The sequence below is a fragment of the Triturus cristatus genome, chromosome 12 (assembly GCF_964204655.1).
Source record: "Triturus cristatus chromosome 12, aTriCri1.1, whole genome shotgun sequence".
Lineage (NCBI taxonomy): Eukaryota > Metazoa > Chordata > Amphibia > Caudata > Salamandridae > Triturus > Triturus cristatus.
In genome coordinates this window covers 765,812,263-765,838,630 of record NC_140595.1, presented here as the reverse complement: position 1 = coordinate 765,838,630, position 26,368 = coordinate 765,812,263, and the positions used below count along the sequence as shown (strand labels likewise).

Genomic DNA, 26,368 nt, shown 5'->3' with positions numbered 1-26,368 from the left:
GTTGAGAATCACCCCCTAACCCCAGTTTCTTATTTGGCAGAGTTGTGGGAAGATCCCATTACTAAAATAGAAGAGGATGCTGTAGGCCAGACTTGAAGTTCGTTTACAGACTGATGGGTGGACACCAGTTCTAAAATTGGAGGTGTTTTAGGTCAGGACTGAGCTGGATTGACAGAGCTGGGGTGGCTCCAAAAACTGGAGTACTGAGGTTGTTGCAGGTCAGGATCATGTGATGTCAGTGGACCTGTGCAGGAGACTATAGTATCATGTCATGTTACAGCACTGTGAATTTTGCCATTTGAAGAGCAATATAGGGTCTTCATACTAGAATCAAGAGGGGCTACAGGGTACTATAAGTGTGCACTGACACAATGACAAATCTTGCGTAGTGTCTAATCACATATGGTGTCCTGTAACTCCTATAAGCACTAGATAAATTGAAGACACACTTGTAAACATGTTCTGCACTGAAAGGATACCATGAGCTCTGATCCGTACCTCCTCTCTATACCCGCCAGGTTTTCCCTCCAGTACTACCTTTGGCATGTCCAGAGCATGGTGTTTGCCATAGAAGAGATCAACAAAAATCCCACCCTCTTACCCAACATGACTCTGGGCTTTCAGATCTACGACACCTGTCGGATGCTGCAGCGAGCACTACAGGGGGTCTTGTGGATACTTAGTGGCCAGCGGGAGCCCATTGCCAACTACCGACTTCAGAACAGTCGTCCACCTTCGGCCTTTGTCGGGGAATCTGGATCAACGCGCTCAATTGTGATGGCCCGCATCCTGGGTCTGTACAAATACCCTCAGGTAGTACCTTGTAACAAACACTAATACATAACTCCTGATCCTCAATCTAACATTAAATGTGATAATTTAAATAATTTTAAGGTTTCATTCCATGCTTCTAAAATTAATTGTGCTGTTTGTATTAGATAGAGCATTAAATGGTTATTGTCTTTTACAATATGAAATTGGTTTGTAGCCTCCACAGAAATGTCTCCAACCAATGGACCACCACTTCCACTCTGACTTTAGACATCTACAGACTGAAAATTACTCCAAATCACTCTTGACCCTGCTCCATTAGGAACAATCCAGCCTGAACTGGGTGTAGATTGGTTCCAGTAGCACAGTGAGCAAGGGACCCATATATGGACATACACTTGGTGGTACATAAAAGACACAAAACATGATATGAGGATTTTGCATTAAGTCATATGGCTGGATTTTTCCCATGTGTGGCACAGTCAAGGCTGATTTCCATTTGGCTGGGTCTTAACTGAGATGGCATAGTGAGCAAAAGAACGATGGGTTGGAAAACTACCCTGAGCAATTCCCAGTGATTAGGCCTATTTCAAGCATTATCCAATCACCTTTTGTATGGTTGATGTACCGCTTCAAGTGGCCAAGGATACTATTAGACGAGGGTCCCTTGCCCACTGTGCTACTGGAACCAAGCTACACCCAACTGAAGAGCTACAATCATGGTGAGACCAGTCTTGGGTTGCTTGTGTTCCGGTTCAGCGAGGACATGGCCTGACACTTTAGGGTGGGCTTTTTCCATGAGGAGCAGGATCCTGGATGATCTGAATATGGTTTGGTCCAAACTGAGATGGCATGGTGAGCAAAAGACAATGGGTTGGGATGCTACCGCTCGTGAGTGTCAGCAGTACGATACTTTTCAAGCATTCCTTCCATCACCTTTTGTGTTTACAAAGCCCCAGTGCTACAATATGGAAGGTACATCAAGGGGTCACTAGACTAAAGCCCCTACATTACAAGCTATTTCATCAATAGGATATGTTTTAAATATATCTTAACACTACCTTCAATTCATCTGCCCGACCTAATATTACCTCAACCTCTTATTAATATGTCTTGCAATTAATGTATTATTTGATATTTAACTGATCTAATAATAACTATGCATTTAACCTTACTTTTTAATCGATTAAATTGAACTGTAATAATTATCCCTAAGCCTAGTGCTAACTTTAACCCATCATTTTTTAAGTTTCCCTTAAATTTCCCTTCAATTGAATTTAAGAATTATCCGTTGCAGGGCTCTTTCACTAACCATAATCTATTTTACATTAAATGGAGTGAAACTAAGTGATACTAAGTGAAATTAGATTTTAAAATATCCTTAATTTACCACTAACGCTGACCCTAACATTAAATAATTTTAACTAAATTACATAAATTAGCACTAGCCAATAACTTATTTAAATTACTTTCATGTTAATAAAATCCCAATACCTGCCTTAATAATACCACTAAATCTAAACGTCATTGTTTTTATGTTAATACTAACATCTGCTTACATCACATTTACTTAAAAGTATAACCTACTTTTTAAAATCACTAATCTTTCACTAATCCTTAATTTTAATTAAATGAGATACTCTAAATTAAATATTACCATGCTCATGTAAATGGATGCAGTGGTTGTCTCTGTAAATGTGGCAATACTGTAATGGCTCATCGATGTAGCACCCTCTGTCTACTGAACACATTTATGTTGCATTGCTCCACACAGTGTCAGTGTTTGATTTGTATTTTACAGAGTTGATTAAAACTTACTTGAACTACCAAGAATTAAAATCCATGTTTGGATTTTTGTGTAAACTGTAATGTTTACTTTCTCCTGCATATCTCCCTTTTTAAAAAATGTTTCAAATAAAAGTCAAACTGTAATGTGTTTCCATTTTTGTATTTTGTCAGATCAGCTTTTTTTCATCAAGTCCCCTCCTGAGTGAACGGAACCAGTTTCCTTCATTTTTCAGGACCATTCCCAGTGATGACTTCCAGTCCAGAGGTCTGGCAGAGCTAGTGATCCACTTTGGCTGGACCTGGGTGGGGCTCTTGGCTGATGACACCGACTATGGCCAACAGGGCCTCCATATATTAAAGCAGGAACTGGCAAAGACCAAGGCTTGCGTAGCCTTTTCAGAGACTATTCTCACCAACCGAGCAGAAAAGAGCTCCATCTACATCGTCCAAGTGATTAAAAACTCAACAGCTAATGCCATTGTCATCTTCTGCAGCGACGCTCTGCTAGTTCCTCTAATGAATGAAATAGTGAAGCAGAATGTGACCGGGAAGCTATGGGTGGCCAGCGAGGCCTGGTCGACCTCTCCTCTCTTCTCTTCAGTGAAGTACTCAGAAATCCTTTCTGGGACAATCGGGTTTGCAATCCACAGTGGAGAGATGCCTGGATATAAAGAACACCTCAATAGAATCCACTGGACAAAGTCCACAGCTGATGTTTTCATTGGAATGTTCTGGGAAGAAAGTTTTGGCTGCAAATGGACCACTAATGAAAGTGACACTAAACCATGCACTAAATTTGAGAATCAAAGTCATTTCTTGGTGAATAGTCAACCCATTGATTTCAGAATCACGTATAACATTTACACAGCAGTTTACGCTATTGCATTAGCGTTGCAGGATTTGTATTCCTGCAAGACAGGCGATGGGCCTTTCTTGTATGATGCCTGTGCAGACATAATGGACTTCCATCCTTGGCAGGTAAGGCTGCCCCTTTAAAAGTCCTCAATATGAAATTCTGTTAAGGCACTTTGGGCCGTGAACACCCTTTGGCAGCCATGCTTTATTACCAGAAGGAAATATCTTGAATGGGCAAATGTACTCATCACCATTAGAATGGGTTACTAGGATGAACACATTAGGAGCATAATCAGGTACCTGTTATGATGATTTTGACCTCTTATACCCACACAGCATATTTAATGCTTAGTAGAAGAGCATTAAGGATGGGCTCCTTGCATGACCCAAATTAGCCACAATGCCTTGTTGTAAGAGCAGTTGGGAAGGGGTAACAGAAATAAATAAGTTTCTTCCTTTGGTGAATCCTAAAGTATCTTTCCTGCTTGGTGGCCACTAAGACATACTGATTTTATATCATGAGATGCAGAAATTACAGTAAGAATGTGTTTAAAGGCAGCGGACAGACTGCTTAGGATTTCCTAATATTCCTCACAAGAGGACAGGGAACTAAACATAATAGTTTCAGTGACAGGGAAGTAAGATTTGAGTGGAAAAAAGACACAATTTTCAGGAGTCATCGGGGCATCGGTCATTGATTAGGAGTGTTTTGGGCGGGCTAGATTATAACTAGGGCACTAGGAGGTCACCTATACATTATACAGCCAAATCCTCAGTGGCATATGGATGCCCTCAAAAGGTGTTAAGTCACTTTGATTTTTAACCAAACACCTAACCTACACCAGACTAGAAAAGTTCAAAGTGAGACAATCTTAATGGAAAGGAAAAAACGCTACTAAAAATAGAACAATATAGTAATTTGAGATGTACCAAAGAGAAAAATACTTGTTTTACAAAAATTGCAGATTTCAAAAATGAAAGTGAAATTTGTGGCTGTGACTATCGTGTATCAACAAAAATTTATTGAATCTGAAAGGTTGCGTCTGGAGCCTAAGGGACTGTTTCACAAAGATAAATTTACATATGTGATCTACTCATGTGTAGCTCTTTCCTACCCGAGGTGTAACTCTCCATATTTTTTATATTAAAACATGTCCCAGCAGAGATTTACAACTTGGTACGGACTTAGATGTTTCAGCCTTCTCACATTGATGGGTGGAGCCACCTACTGCTAAATTTATGTATATAAAATAACTATTAATAACATTCCTACTGTTGATCAAAATCTCCACCAAAGTATAGCAATACAGTAATATAGCAATATATAGCAATATATACTTTCTCCATAGCAAAGTATAGAGAAATTTAATTAAGTTTATTTTTATTAATTACAAATATTTTAATGGACAGTGTAAATGTACAATATTTGATATAATTAACATTCATTTGCAACTAATGATATAAATATATTAGTTTAATGTATGAACTTTAATAATTAAACAGTAGATTAATGATAAAATTGGCAAACCTGGTAAAAAAAAAATATTTATAGACATCTTGGGTAAAAGTTAGGTATTTAATTAAATTACATTTAGAAACAATTTAATTAATTTACCATTATTTCTTACAGTCTGTGAATTTAATTGCTTGCCTTTGTTTGTTTCTATGAGAGTGTGTTGCTGTATCAGTGGTTACCCATGTGTTAGACTTGGCTTATTCCAAGGCAGGGCTCAAGTAGATTCAACCCTGCTTTGACACTAAAAGGCCTGTAATTAATTTCCAGAAGTATTTTGCCAATTGCAAAGATATTACTCTTTTGTGTGTGTGTTTCTTTTTATTAGCACAACCGTCCCTGTATCCCTCCTTAATTTCCCTTAACCCCACCCATTTTGTAGTAATTATTCCCTATTTGACTGCCACTCCCCCTGTGCCTCCCTCATTTACTACAAAAAAATACACCTGTGTATGTGAGTATCTCTGCTACTTTGGCGGAGATCTCCATACAGGAAAGGCAGGAGAGGCAGAGTTAGAGATCTCTAAGCATAGGTTTGTGAATTGCATTTTGTAGTAATTAATTTGCACTACCAGTGTATTACTTTACCTCCTCTAAATGCTGTTTATGAATTGGGCAGAAAGACTTCTTGAGCAAACATCCCTGTGAGAGAAGGTTTTCAGAATCACACTTAATAACAATAGTGATCATGCATGACATTAACTAAGGAGGTGCTCATATTGTTGGAACTCTGAAAACTCAGTTTCAAATCTTCTTCCACCATCCAGCTCCTTCACTATGTGAAGAATCTCCATTTGCAGAGAAGAGCTGATGCAGACTTTTTCTTTGATGAGCGTGGAAACCCATCAGCCTTGTATGATATTGTCAACTGGCAAAGAAGTCCAGAAGGTACTCTCAAGCCTCAGAAGGTTGGAAGCTACAATGCCAGTGCTCCTCCAGGCGAGATCCTCTTTATCAATAGCAGCACTGTTGTGTGGCCTGCTAGTAAGAAACAGGTATGTGGTGGAACTCAATACATATGTTCAATTAATCATACTCTCTAGATGTATTCAAGGTAACAGATATTTAATAAGATTATTGCTAGGCATTCGAAGGAAACACAAACAGCAGATACATGTTAAACATTGTATTATGGCAATAAAACAAAAAAGTACTACATGTATGTAAAATATTAAGGACCTGTGAATTATAGGCAGTCAAATGTATAAGCCTTTGGAGACATTAAAGTAATATGGATTAACAAATAAAAATGAGTCATGTGGACACACAATTGTTCAAAGTCAAGGAACAACACGGATAATCATTTTAAATGGTCAACCATCCATTTCATGAATCCTATAAACACTTACTCACATTCATGGTGATCTACTGTTTAGAGGCTCAATGAGGGATCAGATAATTACTGTTTACTCCAGATCTTCAGCTAGGTTGGTGTCATCCTTTCTCAACCTTTTCATTTGTCTTTCTTCCTCTTTGCCTCATCCTGCCATGCCTCTAACCTAACCAACAACAGACGGTAGCCTGGTATTAAGTCAGTGTTTGGGTATTCACCTTTTGGAAAACGTAGGGCCCAATATCACAAATTTCCTAGGTAGGCATCCTTTTTTTCTTTTTCAGGATTATTTTTAGTAGTCACAGCTTCGACGTGATTTGGAATGTTCCTCCCATACAATGACTGAGCATACCAAGTACCTCAGTCCAAAAACCTTGTTTTGTTTGGAATCCCCATATAACTTGTATGAAATCCATCTCTCCAAGTTGCCATCTAGGTATGGGTCTACATCTGGGGGTAGATTTCACTCAATTTGATCAGGGTCAGGTATGTCACATAAACAGAACTGTACTCTATAAGCTTGATCCGTGCATTACTTGATGCCGCTTTGACTCCTTGACAGATTTTGACCCACACAGCACTATCTTGACTAATTGTGTCATTGGGCTTCTTTAAGAATTGTTCAAGAATTATCATATAAGAGTGTGTAATGTATAGATATTTTCAGGTATTCTTACCGTGACCTAACTTAGAAGGTCTCAATTGGATAGTTATGATTTAGATTTAATCAGAGCAAGTTACCTAAGCTTGCACATACAGTATTTCTTTGATAAATGAGTTCCTTGTGAACAATGTGTTATGTGAGTTATTTGAGCATATTGTATTGTGACCCAATCCTAGCCCGTAATGCTCCTGCGCCCATCAAAGCTCAATATTCAGTTTTCTGGATGAGTCTGCTAGTGTCAGACAGCCTCCCTATCGCCAGTTATCTACTGTCTTATTTTGGGCTATTTGTACAAAGGGGAGTATGCTCCAATTCTGCAGGTTGGGTGCAAATGGCAGGTGTTTTAAAACTTTTTTGACCACCCTGTCCCAGATTACACAAACATGTTAATTATAAAAGCCATTTGAGTTGGGACACTGTTGCCTCCAATCAGTAAATTCTGTGATGGGATGTTCCCATACGCTCCTTCCAATAATTTATTTTCCCAGTTCTTGCCCCTCATTGAACTAGTGCACAGCGGACTGCAGGCGGGGGCACCATACAATACAGCTCCATATCAGGAATGTCCAGCCCCCCCTTTATCCCAGTCTCCGTTTAGGGAAGTTAATTTGTCTCTGCTTCTTTTACCCACACAGATCAGATCCATTAGTGGTTGAACCAATTCTGTAAACATCCTCTATGAGGTCACATACATAGCACCCTGAAACATGTGAAGACTCTGCGCCAAAAATTCCATTTTAGCCAGGGCTACATTCCCCATCACTGATAAATCTACTGTATTCCAAAATCTGATGGAGTACCAAACTCTGCCCATCACTTCTCATATTTAAACTATGGCTGTCAGCCTCTTAGTGTGTGGCATAATCTTCTTAAGTATTCATTAATTGATCTCATTACTTTAATGATTTAATGATTGATTGAATGATCAAGAGATAGGAGCTATATATACCACTCTAAAAATTAATAAAAGTAGTTATTTGTCTATAATCGTCAATACCTGAATAATACTGAGGGCAATGTCCTACATTTTTGGTATAGACAGGTTATTCCTAAAATCTAGCTTAGAACTGGGGTTCTGTTATTGTTCTCATGTATTAGACTAATGTATGGCTTAATATATGTGTCTTAGTATATCTGTGAGAACCTTAAATGCCATTTTCAGCTCAGCTAAAGTTTATTCTGTGGGCATCACTCCTTTTGATTGCTAGGTACCTTTGTCTATATGCAGTCCCAGCTGTCCTTCTGGCTTCAGGAAATCTGCTCAGCCAGGGCAACCTATCTGCTGTTACATCTGTGTCCCATGTGCCCAGGGGGAGATTTCCAACCAAACTGGTAAGTGTTCCAAAAGCAATGAAAAACACATGTGCATCCTGATAGGGAATATATAGTGAAGCACCTTCCCTAGTTCTTGATTATTTTCTATTCTAGATTCTATTGAATGCTCCCTGTGCCCATGGGATCAGTGGCCCAATGAAAAACAAGACAAATGTAAAGCAAAGACCATTGACTTCCTCTCTTATGAGGACCCTTTAGGAGCCACCTTGGGAGCAAGCAGCCTTTTATTATCAGCAATACCTCTAGCTATCCTAGGACTTTTCATTCATCACAGAACCACCCCTATCGTCAGAGCCAACAACCGGCTACTCAGTTATCTTCTTCTTCTGTCTTTCACCATGTGTTTTCTCTCCTCTTTAACTTTTATTGGTTTTCCCAGCCAAGAGAAATGTCTTCTGCGCCAGGTTGCCTTTGGATTCAGTTTTGCTCTTTGTGTCTCTTGCATCTTGGCCAAAACCATCTTAGTAGTCATTGCATTTAGTGCCACTAACCCCAACAGTGACATCATGCGAAGAATTGGATCCAGATTGTCCTATATGGTGATTAGTATCTGTATACTCATTCAGGTTCTTATATGTGTAATTTGGTTAACCTTCTACACACCTTTTACAGACTATAACATTGACAGTCATCCTGGAAAGATAATAATTGAATGTAATGATGGGTCTTCCATTGCATTTTGGTGCATGCTGGGATATCTTGGGTTTCTTGCCACAATCAGTTTCATTGTTGCCTTTCTCGCTAGAAAACTGCCTGACAGCTTCAATGAGGCTAAATTTATAACCTTCAGCATGCTCGCCTTTCTAAGTGTTTGGACTTCTTTTATTCCAGCCTACCATAGCACCAAGGGAAAGTACATGGTGGCCATGGAGATTTTTGCTATCCTGTCATCCGGTGCTGCTCTAGTTTTCTGCATATTTTTACCAAAATGCTACATCATGCTGTTTAGGTCTGAGAGAAACACAAAGCAATTCCTTATGGGACGGGGACCACCTGCCATCAGCAAGACTCGATAAAGCTGAATTAATGATCCACCATTATCAGCTATATTATTGAAATATTTTGGGTGCATTTTATAACTGAATGATGACAAATATTGAGGCATAGTTTTGTATATCCTTTTAGCTCCCAAGCCTTGATGGCAGTGAAGTAGCAACATACTTAAATAAAGCTTGAGAATTATAACTAACAAAGTGTGTTTTTTCACAAGGAAGGGATTATGACGTGAGATATCTCTAATTCAATTTAATTTTATTGATATAGATCACTTACGAGATCAACAATTGTACATAGTTCAATTTATAAACATAAAATTCTTGTATAAAATATTTTAAACTTAATATGCAAATCACTCATATTTAAAACAAGAATAAAAAACATTAAAAAAATTGTACAATTTATAGCACACACATTCATTTGATGGATTTTTAAAAAGAGCGATTAGATCAAAAGAGGAGGAAAGGTTATATCTAAAAACTATAGGTTTTAAAAAACGGTTTCGAGACCCTACTACCTCCTTGTTAGAACATAACAATAGTATATGTGCTAGTTCTTGGTTTCTGTGATTGCATTTATCACATACCCCACTTTCGTTATCGAGGTTCCCGTGTCTAGTAAAAATCTTTAGAGGAAGTAGTCCTAATCGCAACATGGTAATGTATCTCCTAATTTGATGTTCCAAAGTAAAACTTGTGTATTGTTGAGGGGACTTAAACTCAATTGTAGTATTGATAGCGTTGTAATGAGATAATTTCAGGAAATATGCCTTATCCAGGTCGAAACTTAAACGGGGAGTTGCATTTTTCAGATAATGTTTCTGGTGTGCTGGAGTCCAGGACTGAAGTATGGATTGAGTATTCTAGAAGTATTGTAGAGCAGTCTTGAGATTTGTTTGAAATGTGTCTTGTTTTTTCCCTGTACTAAAGCTTTCGTATCTCAATAGATATGAGATAACTCTATGTCTAAATCATTGTTTATTGAATGTTGTTCATTTCAAAACCAATAAAACTGTAAGGAAAACAATACATGCAGAAACATGGGCTTATCATATTGGCATGCAATCTTCTAAGTGACTAGAAGTACAAGAACAAGGGTGTAAAGTTGGCTTAACAATTCATTGGTTGCAGACGTCTGCCACTACATTCATCTACATTGGCAACTGTTTTTTTTCTCATATCCTTGATGCTTAGTTGTGAACTTTAAAGGTTTCCTGTTCGATGAAAGGAAAGTGTATGGTGGCTGATATCAGGTGTATTTTATATTAACACAGTATTGTTTAATGACAGACAAAGACCACAATTTTCCTGTGTCATGGAAAACCTATGAACATATTCTGTGACATTGCACATAAACGCCAGCTGTTTCAGAGTGACCACTAAGACAACAGAAAAATGAGCTAAACAGAAAAAGCAATGGAATATGGAAGGGTGCATTGAAATAATTTTGTGCAATGGTTTTCTTTCTGGCACATTTGCAGGTTGTGCACACTATGATGATCTTCTCTTCCATTTTGCTCAGTGTGGATACTTTGGATTTCTGCTGTTCAAAGACTTGTTCAAAGTAAAATAAAAGTGCTAAATAAAATGAGTGGTCAAAAACAACTTCAGCAAGTACTTATGGCTGATTCAGAGGTTTCTGGATATACTTCCAAATTGATTAAGTGCCAGAAGCAGATTTCAGCCACACCAGCAGTTCACCCAGTCCCCTTTCAGGTTAACCACAATCGTCTGTGTGCTGTGACTGAACTGCCATGAAGAAAAAGTGGCACACAGTAAGTACACCACCACCCCTCCAGTGATCCTTTCCTCTCTCTAACACCAACTCATATTCCATTCCTGTATTCCCTATATCCCTTCATGTTGGTTCTGGCTTTGATTCTCTTTCCCTCGCTAAGTCCCAGTGCAGCCTGTGTCACTGTATTATACACATGTGGTGAAATCTGCTTTAAAGCGCAGTTTTGCTTCCCTTAGACCTACAAAATCTAGTAAAGGCATCAAAGTGGGGACAAACATGTGCACCAAGTTTGAATATAGACGTCGCAAGAGGCTAAAAGTACACCTTATGGGACATCCAGAATTGTCATATTTCTCTGGCTCATCTGTGTCCCCCAGAGGAGATGTGACCAGAGACCACTTGGTACCATATTCAATTGCCCCAGCATGCTGGGAAGGAGAATTGGGACTGGATCGAGGGCTGATGTGGCACCCTCGGGTTGGCCAGGGGTGTCTGGCTTCTAGAACATTCCACACCCAGTGTGAGAAAAAGAATTAGACACTGGAATTAGGTGGTGCCAACACCATGAGAAGCTGTAAAGACAAACCCCAAGAGGCCTGGCCCCAAGGACCAATGGTTTGCTCCAGGTCCAGCAAAACTTTGCACTTTTTAAGGGCCAGTTGGGAGAAAATCTGGACTTCTGTTCAACAGCAGGAGTATAGGAGCACCAGAGAAAAAGGATCTGAGGATTGCTGGCTCCTGCTTGAGGTGGGAGCTGAAGATCCAGCAGGGCAGTTGGGAGTCAGCTCACAGAGCTGCCCCAACGAGAGTGGGCCCAGGCACCCCCTTTTAAAAAAAATCTAAAAAGTAGAACAAAAGGGAGACATACAGTGCAAGGCTGTGAACCGAAAGTACAAAGTTGCTGGAGCCTCTCTATGGAGAGAGAGCCCCATAATGCTCTGTGGTGATTATTTTGCATCTGATTCCTCTGCTTTGGCTAGCCCCAAGTTGTCAGAGGTACCACCAACGTTAAAAAAAGAGCGTTTAGTAACTGCAGGACTGCAACAGCCCCCCTTGACTAACTTTTGGAAATCACCCAAATGTCTCCCAGGTCAAAGGAAGCAAGAACTGGGGAGACTATTCTTTCATTCTCAATCATTCCCAAGGCTGACACCTTTGTTCTACAGCCTGGGAATGGAGCAACCTCTAGGGGTTGGTTTTATGGCTGTATTTTATATCGTTTGAATGTGTATAAAAAAGACAAAGACGCATATTATGTTAATTTTGAATGCTTTATTTTCAATGTGTTACTGACAATAGGCTTTGATAAACGTTGAAATGCTTTAATGGTAATAATGATTGCAGTTAAGCATGGTTATTGATTATGGTGTTATAATGATGATTTTGACATGTTGATTTTGGCCTTTTAATGAGGTGACCTCTTGACAAACCCAATAGACCTGCTTTATATATATATTGTAATACCCACCTATACTATGCTGTTTTAGACCCAGTAAGGATTAAAAGGGGTTTCATAATGTCACCTAAGGTATTTCAATCTGCCTGATGCATCTATTTGTAAATGAATGTGTAGTATTTGGTTGTCTGTGTAATAAATGTACTTTTGTATTTAGAAAGAAAAAACAATTTCACTTATCACATGTTGATTACTAGCCCCTCCTTTCCCCTCCGAGTAGACCTTGAACTGCTCTGCTTCACTGCCATGAGAGCGGCAAGTGCTGCAACAGGATGCTTGGGTTCAGTAAGAGGAAATTTTGGGCCTAATATGTGCACAGGTTCAAATCCAGCACAACTGAAAAAACAAATTCTTAAACTAGTTTGGTCTGCTTACTTCCAGTCCTTCTCTCGTTTATGTGTCAATTCTTTATCTTGTATTCCAGTGCTTCTAGTTGAATCTAATAGTTCTAGTGTAGTCCTTGTTTATGTGTAGATTCTTTGTTTTGTATTCCATTGTTCCTAGTTCAGTCGCATACTTCAAATTCTATCCATGTTTGTCGTCCTATTCCTTGTCATGTGCCAAGATGCTCCTTGATCTGTACTTTTAGTCCTGTTCTTGTTAATTGGAACCAGCTCCTCCCTTCCCTTAGTGTTAATCGTTTATATAGTTCCTTTTGCTTCTTTCCCTTTGTCATCAGTTGTGTTTACTTAGAAATCTTAGTTATTGATACCCTAGTTGCCAGTAAAATTTTGATGTTCGGTGCCTCTTGAACAGAGATTCAGTCAGCTCTCTTCTTCTATAAGAGCTCCCGGATGTCTTCAAAGACTCTGTAAGATTAACTGCTCCTAGTCTTATTCCTAGATCTTTTTTCACTCACAAGTAGATCATTTTCTACATGCAAATGATCATTTATGATAATTTGTCTATGGCTGTTCTGATTTATATTTTTGTATTGCCTACCAATAATTTGTTGTACTGCATTTGCTTCAAACTTCAGCTTCTGTACGGTCCTTCAGAACAGAAAAGGAAATGTATTCAATTCCAAAAAATAACCAGATTTCAATTTTCTGCAATCATAGAAAAGCAAGAAGCACAGTGGTACCATCACTAAGTGCTTATAAAAGGAATTGGAAGAGTACACAGAGTTAATATGCAAAATGATACATCAGAAAAAAAATGTATGTTTTCTATGTATATTTTGCCAATGTCACAGATTTGTTACTTGACTTCAGTTATGGGGTGTTGATGTTCCAGTTCCTTTCTCATCAGATAGAGGGATACAAGGGATCTCATTACGAGTTGCCCAGTAACTAGCATGATAAACCTGATCAAATCTGACTCCATGCGATAGATACCACCCAGCTATGAGTTTTTGTGGAATAATATTTGGATGTTGTTACTTAGCACCAAAATCTACCTATTCTACTACAAACTGGGTATTTTTCCCCTGATAAGTATTAGCAAAGTCATAATTGTGATGTGTGTGGTAACCTTATTTACTATACATATCGTAATAAACAGAGAAGCTCATAATGAAAGCAATAGACTCCAAGTTCCTATTGCAAGTAATATATACAGAACTTGAGTTTTGCTTGTGTGTTGTTTAGAAATAATTCAGTCAAGGAGCATTATCGGAGAAAGGGTTTAACTAATCCGTGATGTCAAGGACACCTGCACTCTGCAAACCCTCCTTTTGCAAAAAGAAATCTGAGGGAAAAGGTTTGAAGCAATGGTCCAGATGGCACTGGCTTTCTGAAGCCACCAGCAGTAGACTGTTGTTTTGGTTCTTACGAGTAAACATAGAAAATTCTTGGCAGGTTTGTAGCATTAGTATTCATGCAAGCTACAGTATTGAGCTGTAATCCTTAGTAATGCACAGGAGGAAGCCAGAGAAGAGCAACTAAGTGCAGATATGAATACAATAATACTTACCATGTGCCTGTTATGTTTCATAACTTAGCCTTCTGAATATCCTGATGAGACAACACTGGAGCGGAGGCTGCAAAACAAGTACATCAAAGAGTTAAAAACATTAAAATAAGTTTATTAATGCAAACTAACATGAATTAAAAACAACAAAGCACACAGTCACATCTTCAAAACATATCCTTACAATTTCATAATAAATCCTAGAACAGCACAGGTTTTATAAATAATACAAATACTAAGGCTACTTTTGGTATCATCTTTATAAAAACAGCATGCTGCCAATAATCTTTATAAAAACAGTATGCTTCCAATAACACCATTACACCTTATTTGTTAAATCTGCTACCTGATTTAAATAGTTAAACCATTCAGTGACAAATTCACAGGCTCAACGCATCTAATTTGATGTATGTCTTTAATATATTCTGAATCTCCAATTATTGATAGTTCTACTGAGACAATGTGTTCTAGTTTTTGTCAATTGCCAGACATTTGGAATCTTATACTTTTAAAGAGGACCTATGTTGACTCCTTTTTTAAAAATCTAAGAAGCATTCAATATCATAGCTGGAAGTGAATCAAGGAATGCCACGTGTTTTCACTTCATTGTAAAGCTAAACTGTGTATGCATTCATTTGGTCCATTGGATATTGCATCCTGCTCCTTTCTAAGTATCTCTGATTGGTGCTGTAAAATGCACACCTCCATCCTTGCATAGTATTACTAATGTACATATGTTTTAAAGAGCATAAAAGCAGTACACATTTGTACATACAATTGATGTGGTGTCATAATTTTCATTCAGAGTTTTTAGCCTGAATGTTTTTCTGCAGTTGAAATGGTCACACAAGAAGCAGAGAGATGCACATGTACTGTTCTTTGATGCTCTGAAAGCCACACAACGGTATATAATAATTTGATCTGAGGAATACATTTATGTGTGGGCAAAGTGAACATGCAGATTATTTGATCTTGGAATGCAATGGCATCTGAATGGGGTTCTGCTAGTTGTTAGGCAATTGTCAATGTCTCAATATGGGTCTGCTGAGGGTTATTGATTTGAGTGCCAAAGGTGGTAACACAGATCAGCTTGCAGACATTTATTTTTAAATATAATGGTAGCTTCTATCAAAGTACTGAGTAGTCTAAGTGAACAACTACCATCTGGAGTTTTGCCTATAATCCCTCCACTTCAGAGATATAGTCATCGTTGGTGAAACAGCTCCTCTTCAGGTGGCATTAATGGTGGCTTTTGTACTTCAGAACTGAATTACATTTAGTTGGGTTTTGGTGTAAATATTCTGCTTAGTGAACCTTTACAGTGAAATGTTTTCAAATCTCAGAAGTTGATTATGAATGGGGTTGATTCTACAGGAAATTTAATATCATTAATTTAATTCCTAAAGCCTACTGAGAACTTTTTCATTTTTTTATGGCAACATGCTGCCCATTGCACAATGTTGCAAGAACAATGTGGTTTTATTCATTTTGTGTACTATATGACTCTATCAAGGATAGGATTGGAGTTCCTATAAATCAGAAATTCCTCAAAACAAGAAAATCAGATCCACAAAGTCAATATGAAAGAAATGTCCATCATGATCTTTTTAAAATAGAAGTACACCTTTGTTAAATGATGTTTTGTGTTCAGTGCTGCTACCTAATGTGAGTTACAAGTATGTCCAATAAAGTGATTCATAGTAAGGGATGCTAGTGTATAGATATTTCAGTACTGATGGATATTTGTAAATCTGTTTCTTATAATTGTGAGCTAATTAAAGTATAACTAGTAACCAAATTAAAGTATCACTTTCATTACACCAAAGTAGTCATAAGGGACAGCAAGGTCTTTACTATATTCAATAACTATCAATTAAATCTTCGAGGATTATTCTATTGGAGATAGATTATTTATTAACCCTACTTCACAATTTAACATCTAGATGATTCAAATACTTGCAGCTTGAGTTACAAAAGTAGATTGGGTTCACATATGTGAACTTTCTATTTACAAAGCATAAGGCCGAACTTAAGAGAGAGGACTAATAAATGATTATATGAAGGGTAGGTCAATATCGCAACTGCCCCTCCTGCAATCCCAAATGACTCACAATGCGAAAGCGCTATCACAGTGGCTACAACAAATGACCCTTAGTAGACTTTTGGTGCCTCCATAATCGTACCACTAACTTTACTCATTCCACTCTTCCACACATGACCAATATGTGAGACTGGATATGGCAATTGGCTCTATTTCACTTTATCTACTAATATTACCTCCTTACTACTTAGATTGGGATACATTGGATCACAATCTCTTAATCTTCTCCCTGAACTGGTTGTCCGATAACATTTTACAAGATGTACATAGGATCTCTAACACCCAAACTGGTACTCTTATATCGGGGTGCATTAACAGAGGGAAAGCTGTCCTCAACCCTTTGGTCACACTAATGATACTGGGTCATACTCACACACAACCGTTCTCTTACAGAGCAATTGCTATATGGAACACTGACTAAGAAACCCCTGTCAAAATTCTAGTTAGCCCCATACCTTTTGCACTGCTTCTTATTCATGTGAATTAATACTCGATTTTGCTGTGTTTCAGGAAAAAATATTTCTTGGAATATTAGTACACTTTTCAAAACCACATAGGAGACTATGTTGATATTGTCCCATGCCACTGTCTGATAATTGGCCTTTTATACACTTGAGCTTGAAACTAAACCATGCTTCTAATCAGATTGCTCTACACAGACCCCTCAGCCAGAGTCTGACTGGGAACGCTCATTTTAACCCCCCTGAGGTGGGCTAGAGAAACAGGCACCATCCTTTTTGATCTGTTCTGGCTATGGAAGCCCTGGCCACTTGGTTGTGGCACGAGGAAGGCATATGGGAGATCCTATTAGAAGATAGGATGCATTTGATTTTTCCCTATGCTGATGACTTCATGCTCTATCTTAAAAATAAGGCGGAACCATTCTAGCATCACCCAGACCCTTAATGAGTTCAGAGTAGTATATGGCCTCTTTGTCAATTGGCAAAATCATTTTTTCTTGCTGTGCTTAGATACCCTCTTGCCCAGTATGGAGCTCGGGATGGCCCAATTAGGTGATCAAAATCCTCTTTATGCTGCCTGGCCATCCATAGATACAATTATCTGGAAGGCAACCTCAACTGGTCAGTGAGTGCCCTCATATTGCATGTGGACTTTTGAAGAGCACTCCAGCTGACAATGGTGTGTATCGCCCTGTCCAAGTTGGTGGTGCTGCCTCACCTCTTGTATTACTTTGCTATCATCCCAGTTTTCCTCACCAGGAGTTCTTCAGAGAGTTGGACGCAATCCTGGGGCATCTCATTTAGGGTAAAAGCTGCCGTGGGTTCACTCTATTAGGTTGCGCCACCCAGTTGACCAGGGCCCCTAACTTCGATCAATATTACTTAGCAGCACAGCATTCAATGGATAGTCAGTTTTCTATCTGTCCCCTCTGGTTGACCCGTGAGCCTTGCAAAAGTATATGAGTTACTGCTCCTGAGAATTAACCCTAGGTGCTACTACTTCCGCCTTCTGTACGCAGTGCCGAGATGCCTCATCTGAAGTTGCTGATTACTAAACATGTGACCTCCTATGCCCTGTTATACTCTAACTCAGCCTCCCCTAACACCAAAGGCTCTTTGCCACCAATGACTTACACCACTGGGAGCAAGTTGGCAACACTAGGTGACCTATTCTAAGACAACCCACTGTTACCCTTCCACTTGCTCAGGGACCAGTTTGCACTCCATGAGGGGCAATTCATTACACATAGACTTCTGCTCCTAATCTTATGGTTTATGGGTAATAAAGAGCCTGACACTCACTCTATGATCCAATCAATATATCTGATGGGAATCTTCAGGAAATGCATTTGCTGGTTTTATGAACCCTTCAAAATCACACACATGCTCCATTACAAGCCGAATAAGAAACATGGGAAGCAGAACATAGAGATCAGCTCATACCAGGGAACTGGCCAGAGCAATAGAATATCAGCACATAGTCTTGTGCAATGCTAAATTTAAGCTAATACAGTTCTACATTTTACACGGGACATACCTCCCCCTGTGAAAATTAATAAACTCTTTTCCAGCACTAATGTCTCCTGTGCACGCTGCACTGCCCAGTCAGCAGATTTGTGTCATACAGTATGGGATTGTCTGTCCCTGATTGTATATTTGGTTAGAAGTAAATAACCTGGTGATGGCTACCACTGGATCATCTGTCCTTGACTTTTGGGAGTTTTGCTCTCTCTGTGGGAGAAGAACAAATCACCAACTAGATTCCTAGTCCTTGCCTTCTCAGTAGCTAAGCGGGCAATCACCTTAGATGGAAGTCTGCACTCCCAGTGCTTAATTTCAGCACCGTGGAACAGGATACAGGAGTAGACCTGTTAACCCAGTAGAGACAGGGTAAGTAATATATCAAAACCACGTCTCAACCGGTAATCATTTGTAAAGACCGTTAAAGAAAGTACATCAGTCTTACGAGGGGGGGACAAAAGGAAGGAGACCATGAAATTAGAATAAGTAGGTTGTTATTTGCAGGTAGTTATACAGCACTACATTACAATTGGATTGAAGTAACCAAAACAATCAAATGTGAACAAGACGTGCTAGTGAAAGTGAACGGCGCAGTGACACAAGTGATATAATCAGCGTGGAACGGCGAGGAACAGTGAGAGACAGAGAATTGTAGCGGGTCAAAAATATATACAATTTAGGTAAATGTAAATGCAATTTCAATATTAATCTCAGATGACCCCGTAGAGGCCACGGATAACACCGTTAAGTCGACGGTGTTTCGACCAGTCTAAATTGTGGTCATCCTCAGGACGTTGGTTACAAATCTCTTATACAGTGCTGTGTGGGAAGAAGGGGAAAGAGAATAGGGGAGGTAAAAATGCGGAAACCCCAGATAAATGAGAAGAAAAGACTGGCGCCGGGCTAGTGGCTAAGAAGGAATTACCTGGTAGCGCAAGGTGAAGTATTCACTGTTGAAGTAGGTAACATGCAGAAGCCACTATGGCGGTAGCTGTGGAAGGAAGAAGATACTGGGTCAGGAGGAGGTAAATGGTGACTGAGAAGTGTGTCAGCTTCAATTGAAATGGACAAGATCAAGTACCTGTGCGGTGTACTAGAAGTAAAAATCCAATTCCTACTTGGTCGATGAGGGGAAGGAGGTGGGGGTGAGACCTAGGGGATACACAAAGGGAAAGGCAAGGGGCCAATTAGATAAGCTGTTGGGAAGGGCCCATGGACGAGGTGCTGTCGGTACGCAAAGAGCGGACCCTTACCTGGGCGTTAGTGAAATGCCATGAAAAGGCTCTGTGTTGCGGCGTGGCAGTCGGTGGTGTAAATCGGACTGCAATTGTGAATAAATCCAGGGCGACGAGTGAAACATCTGTAGGGCCTGAATGAAGCGCTGGGTGTAATTATCGACGTGAGGTACTGCCATTTGACGTGGGGACACTCAACCACTAGAGCGTGTGTAGCATTAATGAAAGTAAGAGTAAAAGTGCCAGAAGCAAGATGGAGGCCGGTAAAGACACCCAAAGGCTGTGACAAGTCATATAACAAATAAAATCATAACGGATATAATACATAATAAAGTTACAAAAGAAGAAAATAAACATACCTGGTCAGATTAGTAGCCATGGCGCAAACAAGATTGTAAAATGGCATGTAACGTAAGTACACAATCGTTGATACTAAAAGCAGGACGAATTAAACCATGAAATGAAATACAAATGGAAGAGCACCAATGGGAACAAATACATATGTTGTAATTGCTGCTTAGTACAGACAGAGGTTTGGCGCATATGTCAATAATTGTTGAGAGGTCAATTAAGATGGCTAGTCAGGATACATTATCGGTATGGTTAAGTGCATCTATTATTAAGAATGCAATTAAGACATAAAATGGCATACAAGGGAAGGCACAATCCCTCATATTACAGAGAGAACAACAGGACGAATATTACAATATAATTAATGTAGCTTAAGGAACAGTGGTGAAAGGGCATGTAATAATCACTCAGTACAGACAGAGATTCAGCACATATGACAGTAAGTATAGAAATTCAGATTACATACAGATAAACACAATCAAGATGGATCCGGAGAATCAAGAAATCTAGGAGGTTGCAATAAGTGTATTCCATTCATCAAGGGAATTGAGTCCATGGGTCACTGAGTTACAACGTGCGATCCACCTACATTCGCATTTATTCTGCAGAAGTTGTAGATTACCCGCTCGAATAGGTAATTCGGGATGGTCAATGACCTGCCATGTCATGTCAGTATCAGAATGATTATATTCTTTGAAATGTGCCACTAGTGGTGCTGTTTCAACATTACATCTAATGCGGCTTTTGTGCTGAGCAATCCGCTGTTTAACCATTTGGGTGGTTTGGCCTATATATAGCAGGTCGCAGGGGCAGCGTATTGGGTAGATGACGTTAGTTGTGTGGCAATTAGAAAACTGTTTGAGTTGGTAGGTATGATCTGAGGTAACAAACACTTTTGTGTTACTGGTATGATCGCAAACGTTACAAGTCTGGCACTTACAGTGTCCAATGACGGGGGCAGCCCCAACATTGTGGTCACAGACTGCGCACCCTTTTCTTTTTGGGGCCAAGTAATGTCATGGACCAGTTTGTCTGAGAAGTTGTTGCCTCTTTTGTATGAGAACAAGGGAGGTTCTTTGAAAGGTCTAATGGTGCGAAGCAACATCCAATTCTTTTTGATTATCTTGTTTACCCTATTGCTGAAGTGGGCACAGGTAGAGAGTAGGACCATGTACAGTAAAGAGGCCAGAGGCTGCCAGAAACTTCTGAGTGCCAGAAAATGGGTTGTGTTATGGCTCAAATTAGCAGAGGACTCCAAAGACGATGACCGGCTGGAGTAGGTGCAATTTGCTAGCCTAATTGGCAGCATGCCAGGTTGCTGTCCTGCAATTGGTGACCATGCGGGCTTGTGAAGCCCTTTTAAATCATTCCTATACTTGCAAGGGACCCCATTCCTGCAGGGGAAACCATTCTATGCGTCCTTTTCTCCTTCTCTTCTCCTTGACTACCCCGACTACATCTCTTGACAGACACACATGATGTTGATTCTATTAGTTCTGATTCTATATAGTTGGTGAACCTAGCCAGCTCCAAGTCCTGTTCATTTATCATTTGCTTAATATCCCATTCACATGGATATGTTGGCAAAATCAGGCTGCACTTTTGCTTCAGTTGTGCGTGCTATTCGTTGAAAAAGCACCTTGACACCTCATCAGGGGTACTAAGCGCTATATAAATGGAAAGCCTTCCCTCTTCTTTCCCCCCATTATCCTTTTCAAACCAAATAACAGACTCACATGTCCACCACTCATATTCATTTCATATTTGCATACATTATTTCACCACTAATCCTTTTTGGGTTCCGGAGTAGCGTGTTACTCGCCGAAAAGAGCTTCAATGCCTCATCAGGGGTAGTAACCTCTATATAAATGCAATTACAGTCCAATATCCGGTTTAGTAGTAGGCCTTCTGCGGGTAATTTTTACTTGCCCATAGCCATCAACCCGGTCAATGCATATGCCACATATGCAAACTGTTATTTGTAAATGACTTACAATGTGTTTTGATGCATGATATTTTACTTGGTTATGAAAAATACCAATAAAAATGAAAGGTAGATCTTTGGGATAACCAACTGCACCTCTTCTCAATACTTCATCAAACCCCCTCCATGATCTCACCAACAAATGAAATGGGCCATCTCATTACATGTAGTAGGTGGACTTTAGGGTGAACCTGAGGATACATTGACATTCACTGCATATTTAAGGACTACTGTGAGGAAATTACGTAATCTGTGACTTGCAAGTTACTTGTTAAATAGTTTTCTTTTCTTGCTTCATTGAGTAATTATAACAAAATAAGTGTTAAATCCAACCCCATGTCTAATTGATTGTTTGCTAAATACTTGGGCTTTTTAGAAATGTAATTTATTGAGTCTATTTTTAATTTTTTTATTTATCTCCGGGAATAGACAAAGAAACGTTACACCAGCAGGAGAAAAAAAAATTGCAAACATATACAGATACAACACAATTATGAGTTACAAATACAGGTACAACAAAAAACAAAAACAGAAAGGACACAAAAGCAAGTACATATATAAATGCACAAATAAGGTAATAGCTACTAACAATCTAGCTACCCTATATTAACCATGGGCCCCCAAACACGGGGAAAAAAAATCCCAGAATAATCCCTCTCGTTTTGGCTATATCCATTGCCCTTTCACATATTTTTCTTATCATTGCCCAACATTCTGATGCCCTTGGTGGTATTTTTGATATCCATGCCCTCGCAACACATAGTCAGGCTGTGAATATAATAATAGAGAAAAGAAGTCTAAAACCACAATCTGGCGTTGATTTATAACCCAGAACTCTCTCCACCTCTATTAATTGCAGATCGATGCCGAGACGGTCTGCTACTATTTGACCAACCGCCTTCCAAAAAAGTTCAAGCCAGGACAATTGACAAACATGTGTAGACTATCTGCAGCAACTAAACCACATTTAGAGCACTTGCCCTTATCGCTTAAGATAACCCCATACCCGCTGAACACCAAGCTATTCGTTCCTGGGTGTTGTATAACATATATATGCTTTTAAATTGCTGCAGTTTTAAATTGGTGGAGCACACAGCCTCATCCAAAGTGCCTACTGCATCTTCAGTATTTACCGAAGTAATCTCCTGCACGCCTTTGATGCCAACTTCGAACTATCATTGTCCCAAGATTGGGAGAGTAGCTGGTAGGCCTTGCTAATAGTTAATTTTGTAGCTGAATGTAAGTAGGTCATTATGTCAGATTCTACAGGTGTTCTTATACCTCTGCGTCCCCAAAGACAGTCTTTGACCTGTAAATACTTATAAAACATCCGCTTAGGGAGGTCTGATACCTCTGTATATCATCAAAGATACGAAACCAATTAGTATTGTATGAATGTCCTATTTGACTAATCCGATAGCTAGCCCAAGTTTAGCTTCCGTGTCGTGGAATATATTCGGGAGCTGCGGATTGCCCCACAATGGAACACTGCTATGCATTGCGGGAAGGGAACAGTCAGACACTATTTCTCGCCAGATGTAGGCTATATCTCGGAGAGTCTTGAACCGTACTCTTTTTAAGTAGTTGGAATCATTGGTCTTATATAGGAACATTCTTGCTAGTGCCAATTGCAAGGGTATAAAAGCAGCTTTGACCACCGGCAGACAGAAGACTACAAAGTCGCCCTGCAAAAGAGGCCAAAACTATCTTTTAAAATCGGGCAGTTGGAGCCCTCCCTGTTAGTATGGAAATATTAAATACTTTTTGCACCGCGTGACTCCTTGTAACCCCAGATGAAGCTACTGATTGCCCCCTCGAATTTCTTAAAAAAGAGATTCGGGACTCGTAATGGTATTGCTCGAAACAAATAAAGAAATTTAGGTAGGACGACCATTTTGATGATATTACATCGCCCTATAATACCAATTGCCAATTTGTGCCAGACCTTCATCTTTTGGACCACCGACTTTAAAAGTAGATCATAATTTAGTCTTATGATTTGTTCCGTATTGGGAGTAATCTGCACCCCTAGATACGTTGTGACCGAGCAGGCCCCCAAAACACTCCTCTGTTGGTTTGAAAGTTAAGAAGGACCTGCGTCTTATCTATGTTTAGTTCGTAACCGGATAAAGACCACAGCATTTTAGCCTGTGTTGGATTGCACCCATAGCATTAGTTGTTTTGCAGAGAAGACGGCTATATCATCTGCATATGCCATTATTTTTAATTTGCCTGACCTTAATTGGGCCGGGAGTATAGCTGGATTAGAAAGGAATTAACTTATGAATGGTTCTATGTACAAAGCAAAGAGTAGAGGGGATAAGGGATAGCCCTGCTGGGTGCCCTTTAGTATCGGAAAATGAGTAGATTGTTATTGTAAATAGATTCATTTGACTCTTGGCTGCTTATACAAAGCCCTGACCAAAGTATAGAATCTGCCATGGATGTTAAACTCCGCTAGCGAGGCCCAAAGACACTCCCAAGTAACACGGTTGAATGCCTTTTCAGCATCAAGCATGGCCATTCCCATTTCAAGCTTTAGTCTTTTCGCAGCATCAAAGGCCACTATAGCGGCATTCACATGTGCTGTGGTTTCCCTACCCGGTATAAAACCATGTTGCTAGTGGGAGACTAGTTGTGACATAAAGGGTGCCAAGCGCGTTGCCAATGCCAAGTGAGATAAGACTACACGACCTGCACTCCTCTAATGGTTTATTCTTTTTAGGAGAAAAAGACAATATTTTTCGTGTCCTAAGACCTGGGTATATCTCCACTCTCATTTATATAATGTATGACTTTGCTCAGATCATGCAGTCTTTAAACGTTTTATAAAACTTGACTGGTATTGCATCGTCGCCTGCCGATTTACCGTGGGAAAGGCCGCTATTGCATCAAGTATTTCTTCGCACGTGGTTTCTTTGTTAAGTGACTGTGTCTGTTCTTCCTCAGGACTAGGTAAGTTAGACCTTTCGATGTATTAAGAAAATCTGCTTTTATCGAACAAACTAGAACTACCACATAGATTTTTATACTACCAGGCAAATTGTTCTACTATTGACTGCAGCTGTGTATACAAAAGGCCACTTTCCCCTTTAATAGATTTTATCTCACGTCTCGCATTTATGTCAGAAAGTTGGTGTGCTAATACCTTTCCCACTTGCTCTCCATATTCATATTGCAAGGCCCGGTTTTTATCATATCTAGCTGCTATCTTATCTTTAAGTATCCTCCCCAACATGGCCCGTTTTTCGATCAAAGACAAGTATGCATGTGAGTGTGTTTGCGTCACCCCTTGCGACCGAACCCCCTCCATGGCCTCTTCAGCTTGATCTATTTCTAATTGCAGAATCGCATCACCAACCGACCTAAGAGCAATCCTTTTACTTCTTTGCTGCCGAAAGACATACTGTTGAGTAATGTCCCTTATAAAAGCTTGAAGCACATCCCAAACTATAAGAGGGGAAGCAGAGGCTTCATTATCAAGTAAGAAACTCCTGATATTATTCTTGATAAATACCACATATTCTGTATCTGCCAACAGATATCGCAGAAAAGTAAACAGACGTAGTTGCCTGTTGACTGAATCTATCGGGAATGAAAGTAAAATAGGGTTATGGTCTGATACGATCTTAGGACAAACCTAACACCTGGCCACACTCAGGATTCTATTATTAACAAAAAACATATTGATCATGAAATACTGCTTATGTGGTGCCCTGTAGTAAGTATAACCGGGCTTCGATGGTGATAATGATCACCATACATCTTTAAGATTATGGAAGCGTACCATCTCCAATATTGCTGCTCTTACTTTCCTCATCCTACCTGAGACGGACTGGCTGGTAGAGCCCATTTTGGGATCACAAATGCAATTAAAATCACCCATAACAACTTGTTTGCATTGCCATTCTAGCAATTCTAATGCTAAAGTGTCAAACATTTGAGGTTCATCAAAATTTGGTCCATAGATATGACTAACATAATTGAAATGTCTGCCCACAGGTATGCTCCGGTCATTCTTAAGTATGTGGGACCAACAATATACTTGACATGACCAGCAATATGACAGTGAAGGCCACAATAATTCTGGAGATGTTCATAATATGGCAAGGATTGCCACCTTAAGTCATGAACACTGTTATACAAGTGGTGATCATCGTGGCAAGGTTGTCCACAATTCAAGAAGGGTGCACATCATATTGCAGGACCTCCTTTTTGTCAGGAATTGTAAATTCACCCACATGTCTAGGATCTGCCCCAAAATGCTTCAATAAACCACATACATTTCACCGGCATACCATCCACAGACTTTCATGAAAATGTTTACTCCCACACAAGCAGCAGCAGATATGGTCA

General features: G+C 39.5%; 1 protein-coding gene across 1 annotated transcript; it reads left to right on the top strand.

Moving 5' to 3' along the window:
* The first annotated feature begins 555 nt into the window (after positions 1-555).
* On the top strand, positions 556-9,275 carry LOC146782765 (extracellular calcium-sensing receptor-like). Its single transcript, XM_085637238.1, has 5 exons — positions 556-813; positions 2,731-3,537; positions 5,695-5,922; positions 8,133-8,256; positions 8,353-9,275. Exons 1-5 carry the CDS (start codon positions 556-558, stop codon positions 9,273-9,275), a joined length of 2,340 nt encoding a protein of 779 aa, XP_085493364.1.
* The last annotated feature ends 17,093 nt before the right edge of the window (positions 9,276-26,368 follow it).

Bases quoted from the DNA above. Each gene is read 5' to 3' on its own strand.
- LOC146782765 (XM_085637238.1), top strand. From the start codon at position 556: ATGGTGTTTGCCATAGAAGAGATCAACAAAAATCCCACCCTCTTACCC. The intron at 814-2,730 runs GTAGTACCTTGT...GTATTTTGTCAG, and splicing joins GTCTGTACAAATACCCTCAG to ATCAGCTTTTTTTCATCAAG. The intron at 8,257-8,352 runs GTAAGTGTTCCA...TTTCTATTCTAG, and splicing joins GGAGATTTCCAACCAAACTG to ATTCTATTGAATGCTCCCTG.